The sequence below is a fragment of the Sorex fumeus genome, unplaced genomic scaffold, assembly GCF_029834395.1.
Source record: "Sorex fumeus unplaced genomic scaffold, SorFum_2.1 ptg000122l, whole genome shotgun sequence".
Taxonomy (NCBI): domain Eukaryota; kingdom Metazoa; phylum Chordata; class Mammalia; order Eulipotyphla; family Soricidae; genus Sorex; species Sorex fumeus.
In genome coordinates, this window is record NW_026606179.1 from 8,335,558 (window position 1) to 8,359,531 (window position 23,974).

The window sequence follows — 23,974 nt, forward strand, 5'->3', positions numbered from 1 at the left end:
CTATCTGGGCACGCACGCGCAGACGTTCTCTCCGCTCGCAGCTAGTCAGGGACGTTCGGCTCTTTCCGTCAATCCGTCGCCGCTGCTCGGCCATCTCCGGAATGATCGGTTCTCGTGCCCAGACCATGCCGCGGTTTCCGTGACGCTTGGTGGATTCTCACCAGCAGCTCCTCAAATATCGTCCGTCCCGTGCTGGACACCCGAATAAACAAGTTCGACGATTGATTCCCGTGCGTGTGCGCACTGGGGAAACCGTTCCGTATCTTCGGGCGCCTCCGAGCCCCTTCGGAAGTTCTCGGCCGACCTACGAAGGCCCGGAAGAACGCTCGGGCATCTCCGGAACCCTCCGGGAACACGGTTCCCCGCGCAGACGGCCGGACTCGGGCCTGTTCGGAAACACTCGGGCCCCATTCGGTCGCGTTCGGAAAGCTTCCGCACTTTTCGCGGCCCCCTTCCTACTTCACACAGTTCGGAGACTGCTTAAAGAGGAAAAACTAGACGTAGACTTCTCAAAGTCCGGCACTGGCTAAGGTCCGTGATTGGCTCTAAGGACGAGCTGCAGTTTGGAGGAAAAGAGAATGTACCAGACTTCTTGGGCGTTTGTTTTGGGGACAAAGCAGTTTTGGGGGACCACTCCCAGGGGTGCTCAGGGTTTACTCCTAGCTCTAGTACTCAGGGGTCACTCTTGGAGATGCTGGGGACCAAACTCTCGTCGGCTGTGCGCAAGGAAAGCGCCCTACTCGCTGTACTATGGTTCCAGCGCCAAGGAGGGTACCTTTCCAACAAGGCTTAACAAGAATAAGGACGCTGCCATAGGCTTGCGCTGTCTGGGATTCCCTGGGCGTCGCGCCGGTCGGGCATTCTCTGAACCCGCGGCAACAAGGCCTTGGAAGTTTGGACACCCCAGAAGCCGCCCGTGTGTACAGACCTGATGGCCGAGACCAGGGATCCGGCCTATCCACACTAGCGTCCGGGGTTAGTTCGCGACGAGACGCACAGGAGTCCCCAGTGAATAGCAGCGCGCAGTCTCGCTCCCTGGGCTGCCCCTGGTCGCACCCCGACCGCTGGTGGCCTGCTGGTGGCGGGCGCGGCGCCGGGGGCCTGTCCTGGCAGAAGGCATGGTCCCCCGGCCCCGGGCCCGCAGCGCCATCGCCTGCACTGACCAGGCCTCGCCATCCTGACCCCCCGCAGGCCGGGCCTCACTCACCCCGCCGGGCTCAGGTGACCGGCCGGCCTTCGGGCGCACCTGGCGCCGGCCCCTGACCCCGCCCCGGGCTGGGCCCGCACCCCGGGCCGCCCTCTCGGAGGCGGCGGCACAGTAGGGCCATGGCGGCAGCGCCGGCGGTGGGTGCGGTGCAGGGCTCGGCGGCGGGACCCCCGGCGGCCCCGGTTGGCGCGTCGGGGCCCGCGCTAGGGCTGGGGCGCTGCCGCGCGGCGCTACTACTAGCGGTGGCGCTGGACGTGGCGGGCATGGCGGCGCTGCTGACCGGCGTGTTCGCGCAGCTGCAGGTGCGCGGCCGCGACTTCGGGGACCTGTTCATCTACTCGGGCGCGCTGCTGGTCTTCCTCAGCCTGCTGGGCTGGATCCTCTGGTACACCGGCAACATCGAGATCTCCCGCCAGGAGCTGGAGCGCGACTACGGCCTGCGGCCCTCCGCCCTCGCCCGCCTGGCGCGCAAGCTCTCCCGCCGCTGGTCGGCGCCCGCCCCGGCCTCTGGCCCGCGCCCCCTGCCCGGAGCCCACGGGCCGCGCCGCGCCGCCCGCGCGTCCCCGCTGCCCGCCGCCAACTCCCGTCGCGTGCGCCTGCAGCTCGCCGCGCTCGAGGCCGGGCCGGGGCCGGCAGGAGCCGGGCCTGAGTGAGCCCCAGGTGAGGAGGGGCCTGGGGGTGGAGAACGAGGGGCGACGGGGTAGGGACAGAGCGGAGGCATGGGACGATGGCAGCTCCGGGCGCCAGCGCTCCCCGAGCGCCCCTCCTGAAAAGTTGTCTGAGGGGCGTGGAGGGAGCCAGCGGGACGGAGGGGTCCTCCCGATCCTCTTTTCTAAGCATCTTCCCGGGCGCAGAGGCTGTGGGGATCCCCGGGTACCCTTTGGCTCAGCCCCTTGCCGCCTGGCCTCCGGCTCTCTGCCTCTCTAATGCAGCGACAGCCGGCTTCCCTCTCCCCTCGTCCTGCTCCTCCTCTTCACTCTTCCAGGCCAGCGGGGTCTAAAGGATCTCCGCTATTGTGTCTCCCAGGAAGCAGGCGCCCCTTGTCTCCCGAAAGTTTCTGGCGCCTTTGTTCTTAGTGTTTCCTAGCAGAGTGAATTGAGGAAGTCTGAGATTGATGTTCAGGGAAACGCCTAGACAGCCAGAAAACAGATGGGTGGATGGGGGGGTGGGGGGGGTGGGGTCTGGGTTGGCGTGTGTGTCTCAGCGTGAATGGGTGGTGTGGGCTAGGAAGATACAGAAAGAGAGGTGGGTGGATGGGTTCACTGGTGGCTGCAGGAACAGGCAGAAGAAGCAACATTTGAGTGACAGAGCCCAGCCCTCAGATGGGGGAAATCTATAAAGCAATTAAACCTTGAACTGGGGAGATAGTTCAGAGAGCTGGAGAAGCCAGGTTCAATCAACCTGGCAAGGCACGGTGAGCACCACCAGGAGGGGGCAATGAGTTAGTACTAATCCCCGCGCACCACAGGGGCAGCCCTCAAACAAAAAATAACTTAAAGATATTAAATCCTGGCCCAGGCACAGAGCTGCAGTGCAGGCATTGCAAAGGGGAGACGTGGGTGGCAGCCCCAGAACATGGACCCCTGTGCACCGCTGAGTGATCCTTGAGCAGTGTCGAGAGTAGCCCCGTAGGGACCAGAGCTATAGCACACTGAGAAGGGCTCTTGCCTTGCACGAGGCTGACCCAGATTCAATTCCTGCCACCCATATAGGTTCCCAAGCCCTGCCAGGAGTGACTCTGAATGCAGAACCAGGAAGAAGCCCTGAGCACCACCAAGTGTTGGGGAGGGGAGCGCTGAGTTCACTGGATGTGGCCAAAAAAAAAAAACAAATAAGCCCCAATGTGCTGAGATTCTACAAATAATGAATTAATCTCTCTTGACTGTATCCAGAGCAATCCTAGTTCCATTCTGTTCTCAGAAAATAATCCCACCAGTTGCCACATGTTCTGTGGTTCCAAAGGGGCACCCTGAGAAAGGGTGAATAGCCCCATGCTGAAGAGAAGGGTGGAGTAACACACTGGGCAGAAAACGCAGCGAGAGAGCTGGGGAGAGAGCTCCCAGGGCTAGGTATGTCTGTGTGTGCATGTGCATTTGCTCCAGTACCTGAGTTCGCCCAGCCACCCACCCTGCCCTGCCCACAATTGTGGTCCAGAGCAAGTGGCACTGTCAGGTCTGCTTACAAGCGTATATCCTTACCAAGGGGATAAGTATCAGTGGACACACACACACTATTACTGCTGAGCAGGCCTCCCCTCCCATTTTTTTTTGGGGGGGGATCATACCCAGCAATGCTCAGGGCTTACTTCTGCCTTGGCACTCAGGAATTCCTGCAGGGGACCATTTGAGATGCTGAGGATTGACCCTGGGTAATCCTCGTGCAAGACAAATGCCCTACCCATTGTACTATTGCTCTGGCTGGCTCCAAATTTTTTAATAACACAAAAAGAGACCAGAGCGATAGCACATGGGAAGGATACTTGCCTTGCACACAGCTCAGCCATCCTGATTCTAGCCCTGATACCACTAAGATTCTCCTGAGCCCTCCAGGAGTGAGCACTGAGCACCACAGGGTGTGATCCAAAACAAAACAAAAAGTCACAAATAGAGGTAAGAGACTCAGCCCTTTCTGCCCCCCCCCCCCAGAAAAAAAGAAACAAAAGAAACGAGTTAAGGCATGTGCCTGGCATTCCACCTACCAGGGTTCAAATCCCCCTATGGCACTGCATCTAGTCTACCATCAACACCAGAATTCCTGAACACAGCTAGGAATAGTCTCTGAGCACTGCTGCTGCCCAGTGTGGCCCCAAAATAAAATGAAACAGAAATAAGCACCTATGGCTCTAGGGACCCTGAAAACTCATCTATTAGCTTAAAGCCTGATCCAGCCACTGCCCCTCACTTCCAGGAGGGTCTGCTTCCGGGAGCCAGGGGGAGCCTAATGTAAATCTACAAAAATAGTGGACAGACTCCTCATTGCTGAGGGGGCGCCCATGAAGGACAGGAGAGCTGGATTCTCACAGGGAACTAGGCACCCAGCCCAGCCTCCCCACTCCCTCAGGGACGCTAAGGACTGTCACCAGGCAGAACCTCCCTCCTCACTTGTCTATGTCGCCACACCTGCCCTTCTCTGTCTCTCGGCTCCTTTGTCCCAGAGTCCCTGTTGCCCATCACCTGTTTCCTATCTCTCCCTGTCTCGGTCCCCACTTCTGGAAAGGCCCACATGACCCTACCACCATCTCTGAAAGTGGGGGGTAAATGGGCGAAAGATGGAGGATGGACATGTGTCAGAGCAGGAGGGGGTAACAGAAAGTGCTCCCTCCCCGACCTCCAGACCGGGCACTACTAACCTCGTTCCCCTCCTGCAGGTGACCTCACGCCCCACCTGGCGGGACCAGATCGAGCTGTGCACCATCCAGCGACCCATACACCCCAGCCCCTGCTCCCCGATAAACAATTCCTGTCACAGCGCCTCCTGCGTATCTGTCTGGGGGTGTGCAGTGGCTAGCTGCAACTGGACTCTCGAGCTGCCTTCCAGTGGGGGCTCAGCTGGTCATGCCCCAGCGGGCAGAAACAGCATGGCACTCCCTACCTTGAGCCCAGACCTACCCTGTTAGCCCAGGCTCCCCATACTTGGGTTCCTCCACAAAGCACTGCACTGTCTGCGCTGTCTTCCCGTTGTGCATCGACTTGCTCAAGCGGGCGCCAGTAACGTCTCCATTGTGAGGCTTGTTGTTACTGATTTTGGCATACTGAATACATCTCGGGTAGCTTACCAGGCTTTGCCGTGAGGGCGGAATACTCTCGGTAGCTTGTCGAGATCTCCAAGAGGGGATGGAGGAATCGAACCTGGGTTGGCCACGTGCAAGGCGGACACCCTGCCCCGCTGTGCTACCGCTCTGTCCCAGGGGCCAAATTAGACATGAGGTTATTTACTTGGGGGAATACCCAGGAGGGTGCTGCAAACCCACTGAAAGGAGAGGTGGAGAGAGAGGGACTGGACAGGGTGCAGATGTGCCTGTAAAACCACCCCATGGAGGAGTCAGTCCAGAGGCCTTTGGCATTGAGGTGTCCCCTACACCCTATTCCACTCAGGTTCTGTCTGGAGGCTGTCTGGGAAGCGCCACCGATGGCTGGAGCAGGGCCCCAAGGTGGGGTGTGTCAGAGGCTGTGAGTCCACTGCAGCTAGAGGGTGTGTTTTCCAGGGCAGAGCCTGCTCCCCGCCCCCCCCCCCCCGCCTTCATCCCCCACCTCACAGCTCAGTTCAAGCCCCCTAACCCAACCACTCTCTCGGGTCTTCTGCCTGGCCACCTGCCACTTGTCTCCCAACTCTCTCACCTGCTCCTCTCCACGTACACTCCTCATGACTACAGCTGAGAACCCTCACTCAGCTGGGCCCCTCCTGGCAATTTGAGGACCCGCCCCCCACCATCAGCTTGGTTTCGTCCCCACTGCAGAGCCCTCTCTCATCTCTTATTCCAGAAACTTTACCGTTTACACAGTCCCCCTCCCATAATTACAAACCTGATACCCATGCTCGCCCAGGCCCTTTGCAACACACACACATGCACAAATGCGCACACGTGCACACCTGCACACGGGGCCAGGAACATGCGCCCCCTGCTGCACAATCTCCCAGGACTGTCGGGAAGGACACTACAAGGCTATGCGCTCTGTGTGTATTGAGGGGTCCTCCTAATCATCGTCCCCTTCATCAGCCCCTTCCGTCCCTTCCCCTTCAGCGTCTGTGGGTGACTCTGACATCTTTTTGTCGCTGGAAACTCGGTCCTTGGACAGCAGAGAGACCGTCTTGGAAATGTCGTATCTGCCCTGCAGGAACTTAGGGAGGTGCAGGAGGTTCCGGCGCTTGGCCCACCTGACAGGGAGGGACACCTTCAGCCTGACTGCTCATGCCCCATACCCTGCCACCCCACTCCCCACTGCCACCCCACTCACCAGATTACGCAGATGGCGCAGATGAGGAAGAGGAGGCCTCCACACGTCCAGCCCAGCGCCCACATGTGCTTCCGTCTCATGTTCTCTGCACGAACAGGGTGGTGAGACCCAGCCAGAGCACCTATCACCCTGGCGGGAGCCTCCCCAGACCCACTCACCATCTGGTCGCTGGTGGTAGCAGACTCCGTCTCGGTAGCAGCATCGGAGACGCAGGCACAGGTTGGGGTTCTCAATGGCAGCCTGACCCCCACAGTTCTCTCGGTCCCAAACATCTCCCTCACAGCCTGGGGACCAGCACCAGCAGAACCTCGACACTGTGGACCTAGCCTCGGGGCTCAGAGGGCAATGTCCCATGCCTGCCTAGTGGTAACCACAGGACCCAGGGCCTCTTCCCTCAGATCCAGGGCTCCAAGCGCCAGCCTCCTCCTTCAGACCCAGATGTCCAGACCCTTAGCTTTCTCCCTCAGACCCACAGTCCAGCCCCTCTGCCCTCACACCCAGAAGTCCAAAACCCCCAGCCTCCTCCCTCAGACCCAGGAGTCCAAACCTCCAGCTTCCTCCCTCAGACTCAGGAGTCCAGACCCCTAGCCCCAATGCCCTTAGACTCAGGATTTTAATCTGAGGTCCCTGTCCCTGAATGACCCGGTTTTGTCCACTGCTCACTCCACGGATAGAAGAATCCCTGGATTCCATTCGCCTCTGGGAAAGAAAGGGGGTATTGCTGGGGGGTACAGAGAAGGAGACAACCCACTCGTCACTCTGCACCCACTGCCCTCACCTGCGGAGCTCTGCATCAGCAGGAAGAGGCCCAAAGCGGGGATCCCAGAGCCCACCATGTCGCCTCCCCAGCACCCTGGGGCCTCTGTGGGAAAAGACCTTGAGTGCCATCACCCCAGCAACCAGCCTGGCCCCACCCGCCTGCCCCCCAATAGTCTGAGTTCTGTTGCCAGGGAGCTCCCTCAGCAATGGGGGAAAGGAAGGGAGGTCATACTGGACTGGCCACCTGGTTGCTATGGAGTTGCCTTCTTAGCAGCAAGGAGGAGAGAGCCTCGGGGTGGAGGTGGGGGTTCCTCATAACTGGGGGAGCCTCAAGAGATGGGCTTAGAAATTGAATGCTGGGCCAGAGTGATGGGACGGGGGGAGGGTGTTTGCCTTGCATGCAGCCAACCCAGGTTCAATCCCGGGCACCCCATACAGTCCCATGAGCCTGCCAGAAGTGATCGCTGAGCACAAAGCCAGGAGTAATCCCAGGGCACTGACGGATGTGCTCCTCCTCCCCCCAAAAAAAGAATGCTGAGGAGGCTGGAGAGAGCACAGTGAGGAGACCTTGCACAGCCCCACCAGGAATGCTCTCTGAGCACAGAGCCAGGAGTGCCCACTGAGCATGGTCAGGTGTAGCCCCAAACTCACAAACCGAGAGCTGAGTTGCTGAGAATACATGGCTTCACACCTCAGTTCGAGAACTGGCTGCCACGATTCTTCTAGCAACTGATTGAGGGGCCTCACTGAGCCCCATTGTTCGGGAAGCCCCCAGCAATCCACAGGCCATGAGAACCTGGTACTAAGCCCCCAGTCAGTGGACTTGCCCTAGTTTCCCCAAACCCCAGACTTCCCTGTATCCCCTGCCAGAACTCTTCAGAGACCTTACAGGCAAGAGGGGGTGCAAATGGAGACCCCCTCAAGCTTGAGTGACTCCCCATAGTCCAGAAGGAACAGCCTGAGTAGGGGTCGGTGTGGCCATGCGCAGCTTTACCCCTACACAGTGAGAAGGGCCTCAGCAATCCTAGGGAGTGAATTTTGGGGTACAGGGAGATGGGAGTAAACACCTGAGTTAGAGAGCAAGAACTGGGAGGCCTGGACCCCTAAGTCTGAGGGAGGAGGCTGGGGACCTAGACTTCTGGGTCTGAGAAAGGAGGAGAACTGTGCCCTGGGGTCTAAGTCTGAGGGGTAAGGGAGTTGGGGATCTGAAAGCAGTGGCGGGGTGGGGAATCCACGACCCCGTCAGTGTGGGGGCAAGCTGCTGACGCATCTCTATCTCACATACACGTGGCTGAGCGCCTCACCCTGTCAGAGGGACCTGGCAGGGGGTCGGGGGATCAGTGGGCTGCGGAGCTGAGGCCACACAGCTGCTGACCATTTCCTGTGTCAACATCATCTGGACCCACTTCGCAATTCCCTGGATTCCTCAGGGATCAAGGAAGGGGTGGGGGCGGGGCGCCAGGGACCGCGGGGTGGGATGGGCCCCCCCCAGCCGTCATGGCTCTCACCGCTAATGACAGGTTTGGGCAGCTTCTGCAGCCCGCCTGCCCCCACCCGTCACCCCCCAGAGGCCAGACAGGACCCCCCAGGGACAGACAGACGGACACACACAGCCCTGAACCTGCTGACCTCACCACAGCCGCCCCGCCTTGCAGGTTCCCCCACAGTTCCCTGCCCACCTGGGAGCCCCGCCCTGCCCTGCACCCCTACTCACCCATGACTGCAGCTCTCTCTATGCGTGGCCACTGCCTGCTGCTCCTCACCTGCCTCCGTCACACCATGTTTTTCCACACAAGTACCCTGGTGTCCCCACCAGGAAAGACCCAGGAGTCCCAATACCCCGACTCCTGCCGCCTCTCCCTGTTTCTGAAGCCAGGACTGTGGTCCCAGGACACTGACCCCCCCAGCACATCCCACGGGATTCTGCACTTTTAGGAACAGGGACCTGGGTGTGAGGGAGAAGGCTGGGAGCCTGAGCCTCCAAGACTAAGGGAGGAGGGGCTGCAGGTCTAGACCAGCAGGCCTCAAGGCAGACGGTCTGGGGACTGGAAACCAGATCTGAGGGAGGAGGGTTTGGGGGTCTGGACTACTGAGTGTGAGGGAGGAAGGACTAGGGGCTTGGACCTCTAGTTTGAGGAAGGAGGCTGGCGAGCTGGATTCCTGGTCTAAGGGAGGAGGGGCTGGGATTCTGGATGCCTGTCTGAAGGAGGAGGGGCTGGGGGTTTGGACCCTACGTCTGAGGGAGGAGGCTGCAGACTGGACCCTGGATCTGAGGGAGGGGATTGGGACTCTGGACTCCTGGGTATGAGGGAGGAGGGGCCGGGGGTCTGAACTCTTGGATCTGAGGGAGGAGAGGCTGGGAGATCTGGACCCCGGGTCTGAGGGAGGAGACTGGAAACTGGCCCCTGCCTGAAGCTAGGGAAGCCCCCATGATTCCTGGCTGGCTGCCCTGTCCCCCATCCCCTCGGGTCAGTCCATCCCCCAGGCTGGTGGCCTGAGTCACCTTGGCTGGTCACACTGGTGGGGGGGGGCTACGTCAGTTCTCCCCTTACTGACGCAACCTTGGGGCCCCCCTCACTGACTCAGCCGGAAACAGACCCCCCAAAGGGTGGAGACCTAGTGGTCCGAGGTCTGGGGCCCCAAGGGCACTGAGCTGCAGAGGCCCCGGGGGGTCTGGAAGGGCTCTGCTGGCCGGGGGAAGGAACTTACCTGCGGCGATGAAGTCATGTCCCGCACAGGGGGCTGTGACCTCACCTCCCAGAGGCCCCTGAGTCTGTGCCCCCACACCGCGGTGTGGGGGAGAGGGATGTGCCAGCTGCCAGCAGGGGCCGTGGCAGCCCTGTCACCTTTTGTCTGCCTCCCTCCTGTCCCCTGCAACCTGGGCAAACCTGGGATCTCTGGCTCCCGTTGGCATCTTGCTGCTGGGTTTCAAGCTTCTGTCACAGTGTTCTGGGTCCCCTGAAGCTGCTGCCCCCTCCTTCTCCCCAATCCCTGTCAGCCCCAGAGCTCCAGGCTGAGCCCCGCTGGACTCCCCACCAGCTGCTGCCCCTGTGTGGAGGGGAGACTGTGACTAAAGGGGGCTGAGTCCTGTTTACTGAGGAGCTATGCCCGGCCCCAAGACTCCTACACCCCACCCCAAGTGGCACCATTTCACAGTTGAGGAAACTGAGGCAGGGGTGAGTCGCTGAGTGACTGAAGGTTTCCTGTTTCTTCCCCTTTTCATCCCTGTGTCTGGCCCAGGACTCCCCAACATCTCAGCATCCCCATCTCTGCTTCCCTGAGCTCTTGGTCTTCAGGACCCTGCCTCAGTTTCTCCGTTTCCTCTGCCCCTGCCATGGCTCCCTTCAAGAATCCCCATTCTTTGGCGTTCTACAAATCTGTCTAGCTCTGCCCACCTTGCCACGTGCTTGGAGCCTCCTGGCATCTCTGCTCCCTGCCCCGGGCGGGACCGCAAACTGGCAAAGCTGCCCTGAGCGTCCGTGTCCCCCTAGCTCAGTGCCCTGACTTTCTGTCTTGCTGCCAGAGTTGCTGTGAGTGTCTCCCAGGTGGCCCCCTGAAGCCTTCACCGTCCCATGCCTGTCCCCCCGACCCAGGTCAGCTCTCTCTCTGGCTCTCTCCGTCCCTTGCCCGACGGGGGTCCCCCCACCCCACTCACAACAGGGCCCCAGCGATCCAGCGGGGCAGCCGGCGGAGGAGGTGGAGGGAGGGGACGCCAATGACCTCACCAGCCCCTCTCCGACCCCCCCCCCCTTTCCCTTTCAACTTTTCCAACTTTTCCTTCCGCGCCGTCCGCTGAGCAGGCGTGAGCGCTGCGCGGCTGCCGGCTCCGTGTGAATGGAAAAGGCAGGCGGGGGGAGGGTGAGTCAGAATGTGTCAGGCGCCCTCCCTGCCGCCTGCCCCCCGCCCGCCCGCCCCGGCCCCCTATATAACCCCCAGGCGGCACACTCCCGCACTGCCGGGCGCCTGCTCCCCGCGCACATGCCTCCCCTCCCCAGGCCGAGGCCCAGCTGACCCCCGGGGCACCCTGCAGTGGACAGGGGAGGGTTAAAGGGTTCCCCGCCTCCTGCCCAGGGGACCCCTGCCCTGCGGGGCCATGAACAGTAAGTGGCTTCAAGTTAATGGGGGGCGGGCAGGGAGGGTGCGGGGGACCCCCACCGCGAGGAGGGGAAGTCAGAGATGGACCCCCTGACGGGACAGACGGAGCGGGTAGCTAGGCACCGCCTGAGGGGACGAGGGGCAGTGCGAGGGCCTGGACAAGAGACCGGCAGAAGCGATAGTGTCCCTCGACGGGTCCCCCAACAAGGCAGATGTGGGCATCCTCAGGAGCGGACCTCCGGGTAGTCCCCGGGACTCTCGCACCCAGGGACGCCGCCAGAGAGGCTCCGGGAGGGAAACTGAGGCAGAGAGCCCCCGGGGGTGAAGGAGTGGGCGGCCAGGGGGAGACGCCGCGGAGAGACACGGGGGTGCGCACTGGCGGCTGCGGGAGGGGACCAGGGGGCGGGCTGGGGGTGTGCGGCGGAGCGCGGCGGCCCGGGGGGCGCTGATTGGCTGTCGGGGTGGGCGGGGCCGGGGAGGGGAGGGGGCGCGGCGGCGGTGCCCACTCTCGGGGGTGCCCGGCCCTAGCCCGCGCCCTGCTGCGGCCCGGCTCGCCCCGCACGGCACGCGGCCCACGAGGCCCACGTGGCGCGTCGCGGAGCCCCGGGCCGTCTGCCGCCGAGGGGTCCGGCCCTCCCTCTGCGTCCCGAGGGCCCTGGCCGCCTCAGTCCGGCTGGGGCTCCCGGCCCGGGGAGGGGGCAGGTTCTGGCCTGTGCCTCGCCCCTCATGCCCCGCCCCGGGGCCCAGATTCCGGCGTCCGGGGGCGGACGGGAGACGCCCGGCCCGTCTACCCGCCCCGGGCCGCGTCTGCTCCGACGGGTGGGGCAGGCGGAGTGGAGCAGAGCCCGCCAGGCCCTGCGACCTGCCCTGGGCGGCCACCCGGGCACTCCACGCCCCCAGCCTCCTCCCTCAGATCCGGGAGTCCGGGCCCCGCCCCCAACCACTCAACCTTCTCCCTCAGACCCAAGAGTTCAAGTCTCCAGCCTCCTCTTTCAGATCCAGGAATTGAGACATCCCTCTCCTCCGGCAGATCCAGGAGTCCAGACCTTCAGCCTTGTCTTGTCCCTCAGACCCAAGAGTCCTCTAGCGCCTCCTCCCTCAGACCCAATAGTTGAGACCCTTAAGCTCCTCTTCCCTCAGACCCCAGTCCAGAGCCTCCAGCCTCATCATCAGCCTTTCTGGTTTTTCTCACTCAGGTGTTTGCTGCCTGGTCCTGGTTATGCTGAGCCTGAAGCCAGATGAAGCTGCTGCCCCAGGGCCGCCTCCAGGCCTGCCCCGGGCCTCCTCCGACCCTCGAGTGGAGCTGGACAGCATCGTCCTCCTGACCCGAGCCCTCCTGGCTGACACGCGGCAGCTGGCCTCCCAGCTGGTAGGAGCCACAGTGACCTGTAGGGGTGCCCGTGGACCTTCTGAGCTTTCTACAGAGGCCTGGGGACATGGGGGACCCCCAGAAATGGGTCAGCTTCCCCCTCACAGCTGCTTTCTCCCCAGAGAGACAAATTCCCAGCCGATGGAGATCACAATCTAGACTCACTGCCCACCTTGGCCATGAGTGCAGGTGCACTAGGAGCTCTGCAGGTGAGAGAGGGGAGAGGGGGAGGGGCTCGGACTCCTATGGGACAGAGATGGGAGGGGGGGGAGATGGGGGAGAGGAACTCTGCAGAGGAGAGGAGAGGAGGGGAAAGGAAGAAAAGGACTCTGAACTCTGCCAGGGAGAGGAGAGGAGAGAAGGGGAGGGACTTGGAGCCCTGCAGGGTGGGCAGGGGAGAGGAAAAGAGGGGCTCAGAGCTTGGTAGGGAGGGGAGAGGAGGGAGAGTAAAGGGGAGGAGGGCAGGTTGTTGGAGCTTTGCAGGAGAGAGGAGGAGAAGAAAGAAGGGGAGGGAGGCAGAGAAAAGGCTGGAAGAGGAGGAGAGGCTCGTGGAGCTTGGCAGGGGAGAGGAAGGAAGGGGCTCAGGGTAGAGGCGGCTGGAGTCCCTCGCTGTCACCCCTGCAGGTCCCGGGTGTGCTGTCCCGGCTGCGCGCAGACCTACTCTCCTACCTGCGCCACGTGCAGTGGCTGCGCCGAGTGGGAGGCACCTCCCTGCGGAGCCTGGAGCCAGAGCTGGGTGCCCTACAGATGCGACTGGAGCGGCTGCTGCGCCGGCTGCAGCTCCTGGTAGGCCCCTAACGGAGATCCACATCCCTGAGGCTTGATACCTGGGACCCTCCAGGCTGCTTGGAGACCCCGTTAGGGTCTCCCTAGGACACCAAAGCTCCAGCCCCACATTCCTGTCTGGGACCTGTAAGCCTGCACTCAAGACCAAGACCCCAACATGCCCCCTCAGCTCCAACATGGCAGATCCAAACCCTACTGGGACACTTGGCAGTTACAAATCCAAGTCCTAGAAATTTATTTCCTAGAACTCAACACACACAACTGGTGGGAATCAGAGTAATGCCACAGTCCATGGGGCATCTGGGCAGTGCTGACCATAGCTGGGCATCAGTGTCAGCCTGACACCTGAGTTGAGCAGCCCAGGATTCCAAGACCATAGCTCTGGTGCCCTAAAATCTCAGACCAGAAGCCTCTAGACCAGGACTTCCTCAGGGAGTGATGATGTCCCCAAGGCTGCGCCTGAATGGCAGGGTGAGCTAAAGTTTTGGTTCACTTGTTGGCGCTTCCTTTTCTTTGCTGGAAGCAGATTTCCAGAGGGTCATTGAATCATGTTGTTTTTACTGGAACGGGGGTGGCAAGATCAATAGACAGCAACTAGACAGGTGTCAACCTCCCTAAGATTCCCCAAGAAGGTGCCTTCAAACCCAAAACCCTAACTTATAGACCAGAACCCCAGTCCCAGCCTCACCCAGATGGGCCTCAGAGTCCAGCTCCCAACTGGGCCAGCCACAAACGGGGCCCAGCCCTCACCTTGGTCCTTGAATTTGCCCCAAGAGAACTGGGCAGTGAGAACTGGCCCTGGAGTCCCCCACTGCCAGTCATGCCCACCCCAAGGCCCATCCTGGGTCTTTCAACCACACCAGTCTCAATTTTCTAATTTTCTCAATCCAGCTTCTGAAGATGACCCTGGACAGACCCTTCACCATCATATGGGGGATGGGAGGTTCTCAAGTCTATAACCAGGACCCCCAGCACCACTTCCCCAAGACCCTCTTCATGTACTCCTAACCTCTTGCTGACCACTGTCTTCTCCCGCAGATATCCAGCCTGGCACTGGCGCAGGTGCCCCCAGACCCGCTGGTGCCCCCCCTGGCACCCCCAGCCTCTGCCTGGGGAGGTGTCCGTGCAGCACACGCCATCCTGGGGGGCCTGCACCTCACCCTGGACTGGGCCGTGAGGGGCCTGCTGCTCCTGAGGATGCGGCTGTGACCGGCCTGAGCCACCAGCCACTGGAGCCAGATCTTTATTTATTTATTTATTCGGGGTGTGGCAGTTAGGACCCCTGCACTATTTCGCCTTGTTATCAGCAGACCCTCCAGGAGACCCTGGCAGGTCATCTGTGTCTTATTTATACTTATTTATTTAATTGGGGGGAGGAGACAGGTGTACTCAGGGGTCCCCTGCGGAGGGATCTGGGTCACAGGCTCTTGGATCTGTTGGAAGCCTGATACACTGTCCCCGTGGCCCTTCCCCTGGGAAGGAACTGGTATATTATTTATTTAATTCAATTTCTGCTCGGCTGGAAGGGCGGGGATGGGAAAGGAGGCCTGGGCCTTCGGACAAGCGCATGAGACTGGGGTGATGATGTGAGACCGCCAGTTGCAGAGCCCTTTTGTCCACAGGGGTGGGGAGGTGGGGCACTCAGGGCCATGAGCCCCCACCCCGCTCTGAGACCAGGAGCTCCAGGAGGCAGGCTTGGAGCCTCCTGTGATGCCCAGCACGTAGTAGGCACCCAGCAAACATCTGATGAAAGGTTCCAGAAAGTCTTCAGAAGGTATACTCCGAGGAAAAGGTGGTTTGTTGCAGTCTAGTTTGCTACAACAGATCGGAGAGCCTGCAGATCCCAAGCAGGCGAGCCATTGTTCCGGCCATCCACATCCATCCTGCAGGCACTGTGACCCCGAGAGCAACCTGAAACCCCACATCCCTCGGCGGGACGGGGCTGAGAAACAAAAGTCTTGCAAGGACACAGATGTGGCTGCTGAAGGCATGGGTTCCAGCGGGGATGGGATGGTGGGGACTTCTGTTCTGGGTGTTTGTATTTCCAGAATCCTGGCCACGACCATGTATTTTGCATGACACCATTTTTAAAAGATAATAATAATAAACACTATTTTTAGAATGATGGTCTAGCAAGCCCAACTCCCCACATTGGGCCCTGAGTGGGGTTTTGCTAATGAGACCCTAAATCCTCTAACCTGCCACCCACCACGTTACAGGTGACAGAGTAAAAAACTGTCTGTGGGAGAGGGCATGAGAAACCATGATTTATCTCCTCCCTAATCCTGGTGCCCCTTTGTAATTAAAATTCAAGAGATTAAGATAACTCTGAGCCAGAGACTGTACAGCAGTCAGGTGCTTGTTTGGCATGAGCTGATCCGTTCAATCCTTGGTTCCCCCTGCAGTGATCCCAAGTAGTGATCCTGAGCAGTGATCCTGAGCGGTGATCCCAGAGCACAGGACCAGGGGTGATCCCTTAACACTGCCCCAAAGGAGTGTGTGGCCATTGTGTGGCCCTAAAGCCAAAATCCAAAGCAATGGCAACCGTTGGAAGAAGGGATGTGCCTGCTCCAGCACCCACAGTGGTGAATTGCAGTTCTTTTGGAGGGTCAGGAGAGGACACTGGCCATGAGGTTCTATTCAGGGCCTTCCGGAGGGAAGACAGAAAGCCCTGCATGACCCACTTCCAATAGCCAAGCAGAACCCCCCACACACCCACACTGGCTGGGCCATGGTTCTGATTCAATCCCCTCGCCACCCCTACACTTCGCATGTAGCCAGAGGAGGGCGCCCTTCCCGCTCCGCCCAAAGAGTTCCGCGGGTGTGCGGTGAGGTCACAAAGCCCCCGGGACGGCTTCTCCCCTGCCCCCGCGACTCCCCGCAGGGGCCGAGCCCTGCGAGTCCTTCCTCTGACTCCCAGGCAGGCGCCCGGTGAAGCCCAAGGGGCCGAGAGGGCTGGGGGGCGCGGGAGGGCGGGCAGGTCCCGCCCGGCGCGGAGTCCCTAACTCCCTGCCCCTCGGAGACCCCCCCCCCCAACTCTCCGCCGCCACCATGAACCGCTTCTGGAAATCACGGTTCCTGGAATCACTCCCTCGAACCCCGAAGTGGGTCCCCATCCTCGGCGAGCTGCAGAAGACCCTGCAGAAGGGCGAGTACCTGCCCCTCGGCCCGCTGCCCATGTTCGAGAGTAACTTTGTCCAGGTTCCCGGCATCCCGGCTGGGGGGGAGGGCAGGGCCTGCGGCAGTGGAGTGCAGGGGTTGGTGCCGCGGGGGTGGGGAAAGCCTGAAATACGAGGGTCGTCCCAGCCCCTCTCCCTGGCCTGCAGGTGACCAACAGAGGGTGCCCCGTTTACGTGCACCACCGGCCCAACAGGGTGACCATAGGCGTGGCCGCCTCCCTGCCTGGACTCCTGTTGCCCGACCTGCTTCTCATCGGCCAGCCCCCGGACCGCGAACACCCCAGCTTGGTCCTCACCAGGTGCCGTCCGCCCGCCCTCGGCACGCCCCAGCCCCCTTCTCCTCTCTCCCGGCCCCGCCTCCGGCCCCACCCCTGTCCCCTCTCCCGCCCGGGCCCAGCCCAACCTGCCCCGCCCACCTCTCTCCGGCCCCCCCAGGATGATACCGCTGGGCCTGGCACACCTGTACGTGCACGAACTGGCCACCTGGCGCCTGAAGCTGCGCCTGGTCACTGGCCGTTACTACTACCTCGAGCTGGACGCTCCTAGCCGTGAGGCAAGTTTCCTGTTCAACCGCTGGATCCGCCTCATCCACCAGCTGCAGGAGCCAGCCCCTGCCTGGGCCCCCCAAGTGGACCTCAACCTCACCACCGCTCCCCCTTCTACTTGGCGCCTCCAGGTGCGGTTCCTGTCCCCCCACCGCCCTCATCATCAAAGCTGCCCTGTGCAGGGACGGGCAGTGTATGGTTCTAGATTCCACAGGCAGTCAGCAGGGGGGTCTGAAGCCAGGGTCCCTGGCAATGTAGTTTGAAGGCCTGGGTCTAAGGGAGGTTGGGGCCTGCATTTCTTGATCTGAGGGAGGAGGGTTGGGGTTCTGGACCTTGGGTCTGAGGGAGGAGGGCATGGGTCTGGACTCCTTGCTCTAAAGCAGGTGGGGTCCCTCTGATGTGAGAGGGAATAGCAGTAGGTGCAGGGGTTGGTAGCCCCTGACACCCTTTCCTTGTGGCAGGATCAGGAGGACCCCTGCAAACATTCAGGTGAGCTGGCTGTGAACATCGGCGCTGTTGAGGGTCTCTGTCTCTGCATGCCCTCCTCCTCCAGCTTAGACCACTGCAGTATCCTCTGCCATAGTCTTCCCGCATCCCCGACTCAGCACCCCCTCTCCTTGCAGCGGTGGTCCTGGAGCCCACCTTTCCGTTCTCGGCGCTGGCATCACCACACAGACAGAGGAAGGTCAAGGTGAGAGGCCACAAGGGTCAGAGGGAGCGTCCATGGACAGGTCCAGTCAGTGGGAGGGCCAAGAGGGACCATGGGAGGGGCCAAGGGCGGAGCCATAAAGGTCAGTGGGATGACACGTGGGCGTGGCCATGAGGGGTTGTGGGCAGGTTCATGGCAGGACCACGGGAGGCCCCTGGAGGGGCTGTGGGAGGGGCCGCGTGAGGGTCCTGGGAGAGTCTGTGGGGGGGTCTCAGAACAACTCTGAGAGATGTGGGCGGGGTCTAGGAGGGACTATGGGCGGGGCCTCGGGAGGGCCTACAGGCAGGTGTGGGCGGGGCCTAGGGTGGTGGGCGGGGTCACGGGAGGGCCAGTTCTGCTGACGCCACCTACCTCCTCTTTCGAGCTGCAGACACTCCAGCGCAGGTTCAGGTCCCAGGCAGTGGGCGACTCGGTGCCTCTCGTTTGGTCACAAAAGCTGGAGGAGCCCAAGACCACCAAGAAGAAAGGCGAAGAGAAGGCGTAGGCGGGGTGCTGGCCTGAGGATTGGGGTAAAGAATGGGGACCTGGCATGGAACTGCCAGCTTCCCGCTCTGTTGTATCTCCAGGTCTCCAGGTGTCTACCTGCCTACATCTCAGCGCCATGTCCAAGTTTCCGGTGAGAGCACCTCTCCCTCCATCTCCAAGACAAGCCCCAAAGCTCTGTGCCTTTTGGGCGCACTCAGACTGTGTTCTGAACCCTATCCCCAGAAAAACACAGCGTCACCATCCAGACCATCTTTAGCATTGTCTCCGACACCATCAACAAACAGTCCTCGACCAAGGCACCTAGACCCCAGGGGGGTCTCCCGGTCTGAGGGCAGAGGGCCGGCATTCCTGGAGTGAGGGTGGAAGGCTGGGGATGTGGGATTCCTCTGGATTCACATTTCCTCTCCGCATCTGCCTCTCTCCTCTCCTCTTCTACAGGTCGGCCCCCCTGATGACAAGAACATCAGCTCCATGGGGGGTTTAGTGGAACCCTCAGAGCACTGCATTCCACCCAACAAGCACGACTTGTCCATGCTGGGCTCCTATGACCACCTCAATCGACACCTGTGGCAGCAAGGTCTGGAGGAGCTCATGGACCCCGAATCCAGCAGCGTGACCTCTTCCTCCTTGGACCAGTTTGCAGACTCTCCTGCCTTCCAGGAGACCAAGCCCATCCCCCACTCCCATAAGCACCTAGACAAGGGCTGGCTGTCTAGGCCCCTGAAGAAAACGGGAGCACCACCCATGAGAAAGACCCCTTCTGTGCCCACCACCTTCTACAACGCACCTGTGCTCCTCGACCAGTCCCAGAAAGCCCCAGCCCAGAAGGCCCTGCCTGTATCGGCCCTCCGGAAAGAGCGGGACCTACCCTGCCCATCACACAAGGCGCTGTCCATGAGGCCTGTGCTCCTGAAGGGCCCTGAACCCTCTGAGCCGCACAGGGTGGATGCTCACCACAAGGGGGCGTGCTACCTCTCCAACAAGCAGAAATCAGCCTTCCAGGCCACCTCAAGGCTGTGGGCAAGGAGCCGGCACCCTGAGGCCTCCCCCCCCAGCAAGGCCTGTGTGAATCAACAGGTTCTGAGTAGCAACAAGGAGGATAAGGAGCAGAGGGGCAAGAAGAAAGGGCCCCCAGAGGCAAGGAGCAAGTGGGCGCCCCCTGCCCTCAGGCCCTCGCCCAGGTCGGTGGTGGAATTGGAGGCACTGCCACCCCACCGTGGGCAGGGGCAAAACCTGGAGGGCCAGAATGTTGAGGGGAGGATGGGAGATGAGGCGCTTGGCGCCCCAAGAAAGACCTACATGGATAGGACTGGCTTCTGGCCATGCGCACAGCACCAGAAGTGGGACAAGCGTCCAGTGCTGGCCGTGGCCCCACTAGAGCAGGGCAGACCCTTCTCTGCTGAGGGCCTGGCCATGGCCAAACTCATCATCATGGCCCAGTCAGTGGACCAGCAGACGGCAGCTCCAAGTGAGTCCACAGCGCCGTACTGGCTGTCTGTTGCCCACCTGCGAGCTGTGTCCATGAAGGGCCAGAACTCCCTGAAGGACAGGTCGCCCAGGTTGCTCACGAAGACGGTGCTGCTGGCCTCTAAAGCCCAGGAGGGCAACACGGTTTCCATAGGGACAGGGGAGGACCTGCCCAGAGACCAGGGAGAGGCTCCCGCCCCGCCCTCTCATGCTCGGGGGGTCGCCCCTGGCCCAAAGATGCCCATCTCCAAGGCACCCATTCCTCTGCCCCAGTCCACATGGGAGGAGGTTCCCCCCACTCCCACCTCACAGACCCCCATCAGCCAGTTGAAGGAGAGGGTGTCCCATTTCAAGAAAGGCTCCCAGGGGCCGAAGCCTGAGTCCCCGCAGTCCGTTGTGGCCACGGTGGGCTCCAGCTCCCAGACTTTCTTCCTCCGGTCACTCACGGAGATGCATAGCAAGACGGAATTGACCACTGTGAAGGAGACAGAGGCACAGAAAAACGAGGCACCTGAAAGCAAGAAGGAATTGGCCACGGCGAAGGAGGAGATGGAGCCACAGAAAGACGAGTCACCTGGACAGAATTTAGGAGCTTCTGCGCCTTTGCTCCACAGGTATTTGAGGGTTGGTGGCTGAGTTGATGCCATCAGTTCTGTTTCCAGTGGGATTCAGAGGGGCCAACAGCACAGAGTGCCTGTGTAGCCAGAGTGGGGGGGAGGGCTCTCGGGATACAGCATCTAGCAGGAGGGCAGATGTGCTCCTTGAGTGCACCTGGGTGGAGCTGCAGTGCACAGGGGCCTCTCTCTGGCAAGGAAAGTCCCATATAAAGTGTCCCTAGAGGTGACCTTAAAGAGAGGGTCTTGGACAAGAACAGACAAAGCACTGGGTTGTGCATTAGAGAGACAAGGTGGGGGAGAGTGGACTTTGATGGGGTGGCCCTGAGAGACTCAGGGAGGTGGTGTCATTTGTGCAAAGACCTAAAGGAGAGGGAAGAGAGACAACGGAAAAGCCTGTCACAGGTCTGTGGCAAGGGTGAGTGCTCTGTCTGGACCAAGAAGGAGCTGCCATGACCCCAGAGGAGGACATGCAGTCAGAGGAATTGGGGAGTAAGGAGTGTGTGAAAGGATGCAACTCGGGAGCCGGCAGGTCATTTCCCCTCATTTATATGGGGGGCACAATTGGCAGTGCTTGGGAGTTTCTTTGAGGGGTACACTCATCAGTGCTCTTGGCTCTTCACTCCTGGGTGACTCTGGGGACCATATGGGGTGCTGGGCATCGAATCTGTATCAGCCAAGTGCACAAGACAAGCGCCTTCCCAACTGTACTGTCACTCTGGCCCCATTCAGGACTTTCATCGTTCTGTGCTCACGAATAGACCTCTGGTGGTGCTCTGGGAGCTGTATGTAATGCCTGGGGTTCAAACTGGGCATAGGAGGATGTGTGAGAATGTCATTGCCCTGCAGTATTTCTTTTTCCGCCCCCTGGCTTCCCTTTTGGGCATCTTGCTTCCAGCATGTCAGTGGACAAGCACTGTTTGCAGCCAATTGCGTGAGGAGGGCACAAAATGGGGCCAGGGCCAGGGCCAGGGGCCAGGGACCAGGGACCAGGGTAAAAGCTGTAGATTGTGCAAGAGACGAAAGGCTACTTGGGTCTCAATGGGACAGGCTTGTGGGGGGTTCACTGTGCTGTACCCTTTGATATTGTGATGCTAAGTCAACAGACCATGATGGCCAGAGGCTGTTGCCTATGCAGCATGTCCAGAGCTTTGTTGGCAGGGGCTGGAGGTGCTGCATAAAGTATGGGGCTTCTTTTGGCTCCTGATGCCACAGGAGGGAGGTGGTCGTCTCAGCATCATCAGGGTTTTCAGGCTGGTGTGTACACTTGGACTGCTGCTGAGAAGGGACTGCATTCATGATGCACTTGCTGCAAAACCAGACCCTCCCCAGGCGTACATAAGGAGCACTTAGCCCGCCTCGCTGCCCACCCTGCAAAGCCCTCTCCGGACCTCTCTCTAGAGCGCGGAGTTTCCAGAACCTGCAATAGCAGGATGCCAGAATCCGACTTCAGTGGCTCAAGTGTTCAGATCAGCGCAACACGGCCAGGTAGCTCGCTCTCGGTGCCCCGAACCCGCCTCTGTCTGGCGCTGGAGTTGTGGGAGCGCATCCCAGCCCCGTTCTCTCCTCTCGACCCGCAGGCCCCACTGTAAGAAGCAGGGTGCTGAAAGGCCGGGCGGGAAAACCCTCCCTCTGCGGTAGATCAGAGCTGTTTATACGTGTAAATGTTGGGGGCAGGGACCGGGGGGCGCGCGGGGGCGCAGCTTCGCGAAGATTAAACCAAACGCCTGAGTGCAGTAGCCTGGGTGCCTGTGTGCGCGCGCACGCCGGGAGGGGTCCCGGCCAATCGGGGCGGGGGCTCGTTCCTTCCCTGTTCGGAGAAGCGAACCCCCTCACTACGGACCGAGCCGCGAGCTCAGCTGACCGCCCCGGCGACTCCTGGACTCCCACAGGTGAGGGCAGGGTGGTGGATCGGGCGCCGGGAGGGCGGGGCTCCCCAGTGCCCACAGACGCCCGGTCCCCACAGACTTTGTAGATGTGTGAGTCCCAGAAGTCCTCCGGGAGGAAATGGACAACGCCGCCCTTCGACCCCCGTTTCCCTAACCAGAATCAGACCCGCAACTGCTACCAGAACTTTCTGGGTGAGACCCCGCACCCCAGTTTAGGGGGTGAGCAGGAAGAGCACGCCCCACCTGAAGAGGCGGAGCGGTTTCCGGAACTCCGGGGAGGGCGGAGACCGTTGAGGCGAGAGTTGGGACTGGCCGCGGCGGGCGCGTGGGCCCCACCTGGAAGGATGGGCCGAGGGCGGGTGGGGCCTCACGGACCCGGGACGGGACCAACTAGTGGGCGGGGCCTCCCGTTTGGGCGGGGCCAGGGAGGTGGGCGGGGCCTGGAGGGTTTGAATGCCGGGACCAAGGGTCGGTAGGCGGGGCTAGCGTGCCAGGCTCGGAAGGGTTGGGCCCGCCCGAGGGGGGCGTGACTGAACCACAGGGGGCGGGGTGCGGGCGCGCAGAGCTGGTTCCCTGGCCCGGCAGATCGCATCTTGGAGAGGCGTGGCCTGTTTTGGAGGCGTGTTCTTGGGAGGGGCTTGGTCTGAGCCGAGGGAGCGTGGAACTGGCCTGGAGCGAGCTGGGCCAAATCGTGGAGGCCAGACTTGGTCAAGGTGGAGACATTGATCGGGGCGGGAACCAGAGCAGGGCGTCGGGGGGCGCGGCCTGACCCCGCCCATCACGCCGCAGACTACTATCGGTGCCTGAAGGCCATGGATCGGCGTGGCAAGAGCCCTGAGCCCTGCCTGTATTACCAACATGTGTTCCGCTCGTTGTGCCCCAAGAGCTGGGTGAGAAGAGTCTCGTGAACTCGAGTCCGGGTGGAGGGCCAATCGAGCTGAGCAGGACGTCCCCTGCCTCCTACCCTTCTCTCTCCCTGCTTCCCTTCTTTCCCAGGTGCAACGCTGGACCGAGCAGATTCAGGACGGGACCTTCGCTGGCAAAATCTGAGGCAGCACGCGTGGTCCTTTGAGGGTTCAGCCCGGATGCCATCTTTCACGCTGCCCGGATACTTACCCTAGTCCTTAAGCTGCAAATACAACTTTGTGGCGCCTGACATTGCTTCTAATTGTCTGCCCCAAGGGAACACTGGGGTTCTGATCCTTGGAGAGGGTCAGAGAGGGCTGTGAACACTGCTCTCCGGATAGAACCCAGCCCCAGCGGCTCCCATGCCCCTCAGGCTGCAGCCTCCCCCTGCTGTCTCCATCACCAGTCCTTTGATTCTCGAGGCCAACTGCTCTTAAACTTACATGGATCTGGCAACGATAGTAGTCTGCAGCATGATGGGTGGGGTCAGGCCGCGCCCCCCCCCCCGTGCCACCCCCACTCCCCCCCAAGTTCCCCTACCTCTCCCCTCCAGCCTTTTTGATTGCTTGTGTCTGGCCCCCTGGCCCTGTACCATCTTAAGTTTCAAGGAGTTTTGGGTCTTTTTGTACCACCAGTTGTGACTCTCCAACCTCTGCATTTCCCTCTCGGGATGTCCTTGTCCCTATCCTGTGATTGCTCTGACAAGGTTCTATACCCATCTCCCTTGACAGTGCCAGGGTAGCCTTACCCTTTCTCCTCCTACCGGCAGGCTCTGGCCACATGTGTCTGCCCCACACTCTCACCATGAGATTCTGTGGACTCAGAGCTCTCTTGGGATAGTCCCAGGACCAGATGTGCCCCCTGACACCCTATCAACTCTCAAGCCCTGCTCAGTTCAAAGGCAGCCTTGGGCTAGAATGATAGGACAGCTGACACTTGGCTTGCATGAGGCCAATCTGAATTCAATCCTCTGCACCATATAGGTTGCCTCAAGCCCCACAAGGAGTG

General features: G+C 60.9%; 5 protein-coding genes across 6 annotated transcripts; 4 read left to right on the plus strand and 1 right to left on the minus strand.

Annotated features, from left to right (window-relative positions):
* Positions 1-1,119: 1,119 nt before the first annotated feature.
* Positions 1,120-12,231, plus strand: TMEM238 (transmembrane protein 238). 2 transcript variants are annotated; one of them, XM_056135816.1, is made up of 2 exons: positions 1,120-1,867; positions 12,213-12,231. In XM_056135816.1, the coding sequence occupies exon 1, from the start codon at positions 1,327-1,329 to the stop codon at positions 1,858-1,860; it is 534 nt and encodes a 177-aa protein (XP_055991791.1). In that variant the 5' UTR covers positions 1,120-1,326; the 3' UTR covers positions 1,861-1,867; positions 12,213-12,231. The 2 variants fall into 2 exon arrangements, with proteins under 2 accessions (XP_055991791.1, XP_055991790.1); XM_056135815.1 differs by lacking the exon at positions 12,213-12,231 and adding an exon at positions 4,575-4,677.
* On the minus strand, positions 5,902-6,998 carry TMEM190 (transmembrane protein 190). Its single transcript, XM_056137221.1, has 5 exons — positions 6,941-6,998; positions 6,826-6,861; positions 6,321-6,446; positions 6,163-6,247; positions 5,902-6,082 (listed from the first exon to the last, which is right to left on the minus strand). Exons 1-5 carry the CDS (start codon positions 6,996-6,998, stop codon positions 5,902-5,904), a joined length of 486 nt encoding a protein of 161 aa, XP_055993196.1.
* On the plus strand, positions 10,948-15,053 carry IL11 (interleukin 11). The gene is made up of 5 exons (XM_056135811.1): positions 10,948-11,021; positions 12,213-12,385; positions 12,508-12,594; positions 13,010-13,171; positions 14,210-15,053. The coding sequence occupies exons 1-5, from the start codon at positions 11,015-11,017 to the stop codon at positions 14,378-14,380; spliced, it is 600 nt and encodes a 199-aa protein (XP_055991786.1). The 5' UTR covers positions 10,948-11,014; the 3' UTR covers positions 14,381-15,053.
* A 1,124-nt stretch (positions 15,054-16,177) lies between these two features.
* Positions 16,178-20,193, plus strand: GARIN5B (golgi associated RAB2 interactor family member 5B). Its single transcript, XM_056137222.1, has 9 exons — positions 16,178-16,372; positions 16,498-16,649; positions 16,786-17,026; positions 17,357-17,384; positions 17,519-17,586; positions 17,975-18,084; positions 18,171-18,220; positions 18,313-18,413; positions 18,529-20,193. Exons 1-9 carry the CDS (start codon positions 16,223-16,225, stop codon positions 20,191-20,193), a joined length of 2,565 nt encoding a protein of 854 aa, XP_055993197.1. The 5' UTR covers positions 16,178-16,222.
* Positions 20,153-23,204, plus strand: LOC130043497 (cytochrome c oxidase subunit 6B2). Its single transcript, XM_056135821.1, has 5 exons — positions 20,153-20,171; positions 21,573-21,659; positions 21,752-22,252; positions 22,850-22,950; positions 23,057-23,204. The coding sequence occupies exons 3-5, from the start codon at positions 22,147-22,149 to the stop codon at positions 23,108-23,110; spliced, it is 261 nt and encodes an 86-aa protein (XP_055991796.1). The 5' UTR covers positions 20,153-20,171; positions 21,573-21,659; positions 21,752-22,146; the 3' UTR covers positions 23,111-23,204.
* Positions 23,205-23,974: the final 770 nt, after the last annotated feature.

Bases quoted from the DNA above. Each gene is read 5' to 3' on its own strand.
- GARIN5B (XM_056137222.1), top strand. From the start codon at position 16,223: ATGAACCGCTTCTGGAAATCACGGTTCCTGGAATCACTCCCTCGAACC. The intron at 16,650-16,785 runs GTGCCGTCCGCC...CGGCCCCCCCAG, and splicing joins CCCAGCTTGGTCCTCACCAG to GATGATACCGCTGGGCCTGG. The intron at 18,085-18,170 runs GTAGGCGGGGTG...TTGTATCTCCAG, and splicing joins AAGAAAGGCGAAGAGAAGGC to GTCTCCAGGTGTCTACCTGC.
- LOC130043497 (XM_056135821.1), top strand. From the start codon at position 22,147: ATGTGTGAGTCCCAGAAGTCCTCCGGGAGGAAATGGACAACGCCGCCC. The intron at 22,253-22,849 runs GTGAGACCCCGC...ATCACGCCGCAG, and splicing joins CTGCTACCAGAACTTTCTGG to ACTACTATCGGTGCCTGAAG. The intron at 22,951-23,056 runs GTGAGAAGAGTC...CTTCTTTCCCAG, and splicing joins CGTTGTGCCCCAAGAGCTGG to GTGCAACGCTGGACCGAGCA.
- TMEM190 (XM_056137221.1), bottom strand. From the start codon at position 6,998: ATGGTGGGCTCTGGGATCCCCGCTTTGGGCCTCTTCCTGCTGATGCAG. The intron at 6,862-6,940 runs GTGAGGGCAGTG...TTTCTTTCCCAG, and splicing joins GCTGATGCAGAGCTCCGCAG to AGGCGAATGGAATCCAGGGA. The intron at 6,248-6,320 runs GTGAGTGGGTCT...CTGTTCGTGCAG, and splicing joins CTACCACCAGCGACCAGATG to AGAACATGAGACGGAAGCAC.
- IL11 (XM_056135811.1), top strand. The intron at 12,386-12,507 runs GTAGGAGCCACA...CTTTCTCCCCAG, and splicing joins GGCAGCTGGCCTCCCAGCTG to AGAGACAAATTCCCAGCCGA. The intron at 12,595-13,009 runs GTGAGAGAGGGG...TCACCCCTGCAG, and splicing joins GTGCACTAGGAGCTCTGCAG to GTCCCGGGTGTGCTGTCCCG.
- TMEM238 (XM_056135816.1), top strand. From the start codon at position 1,327: ATGGCGGCAGCGCCGGCGGTGGGTGCGGTGCAGGGCTCGGCGGCGGGA.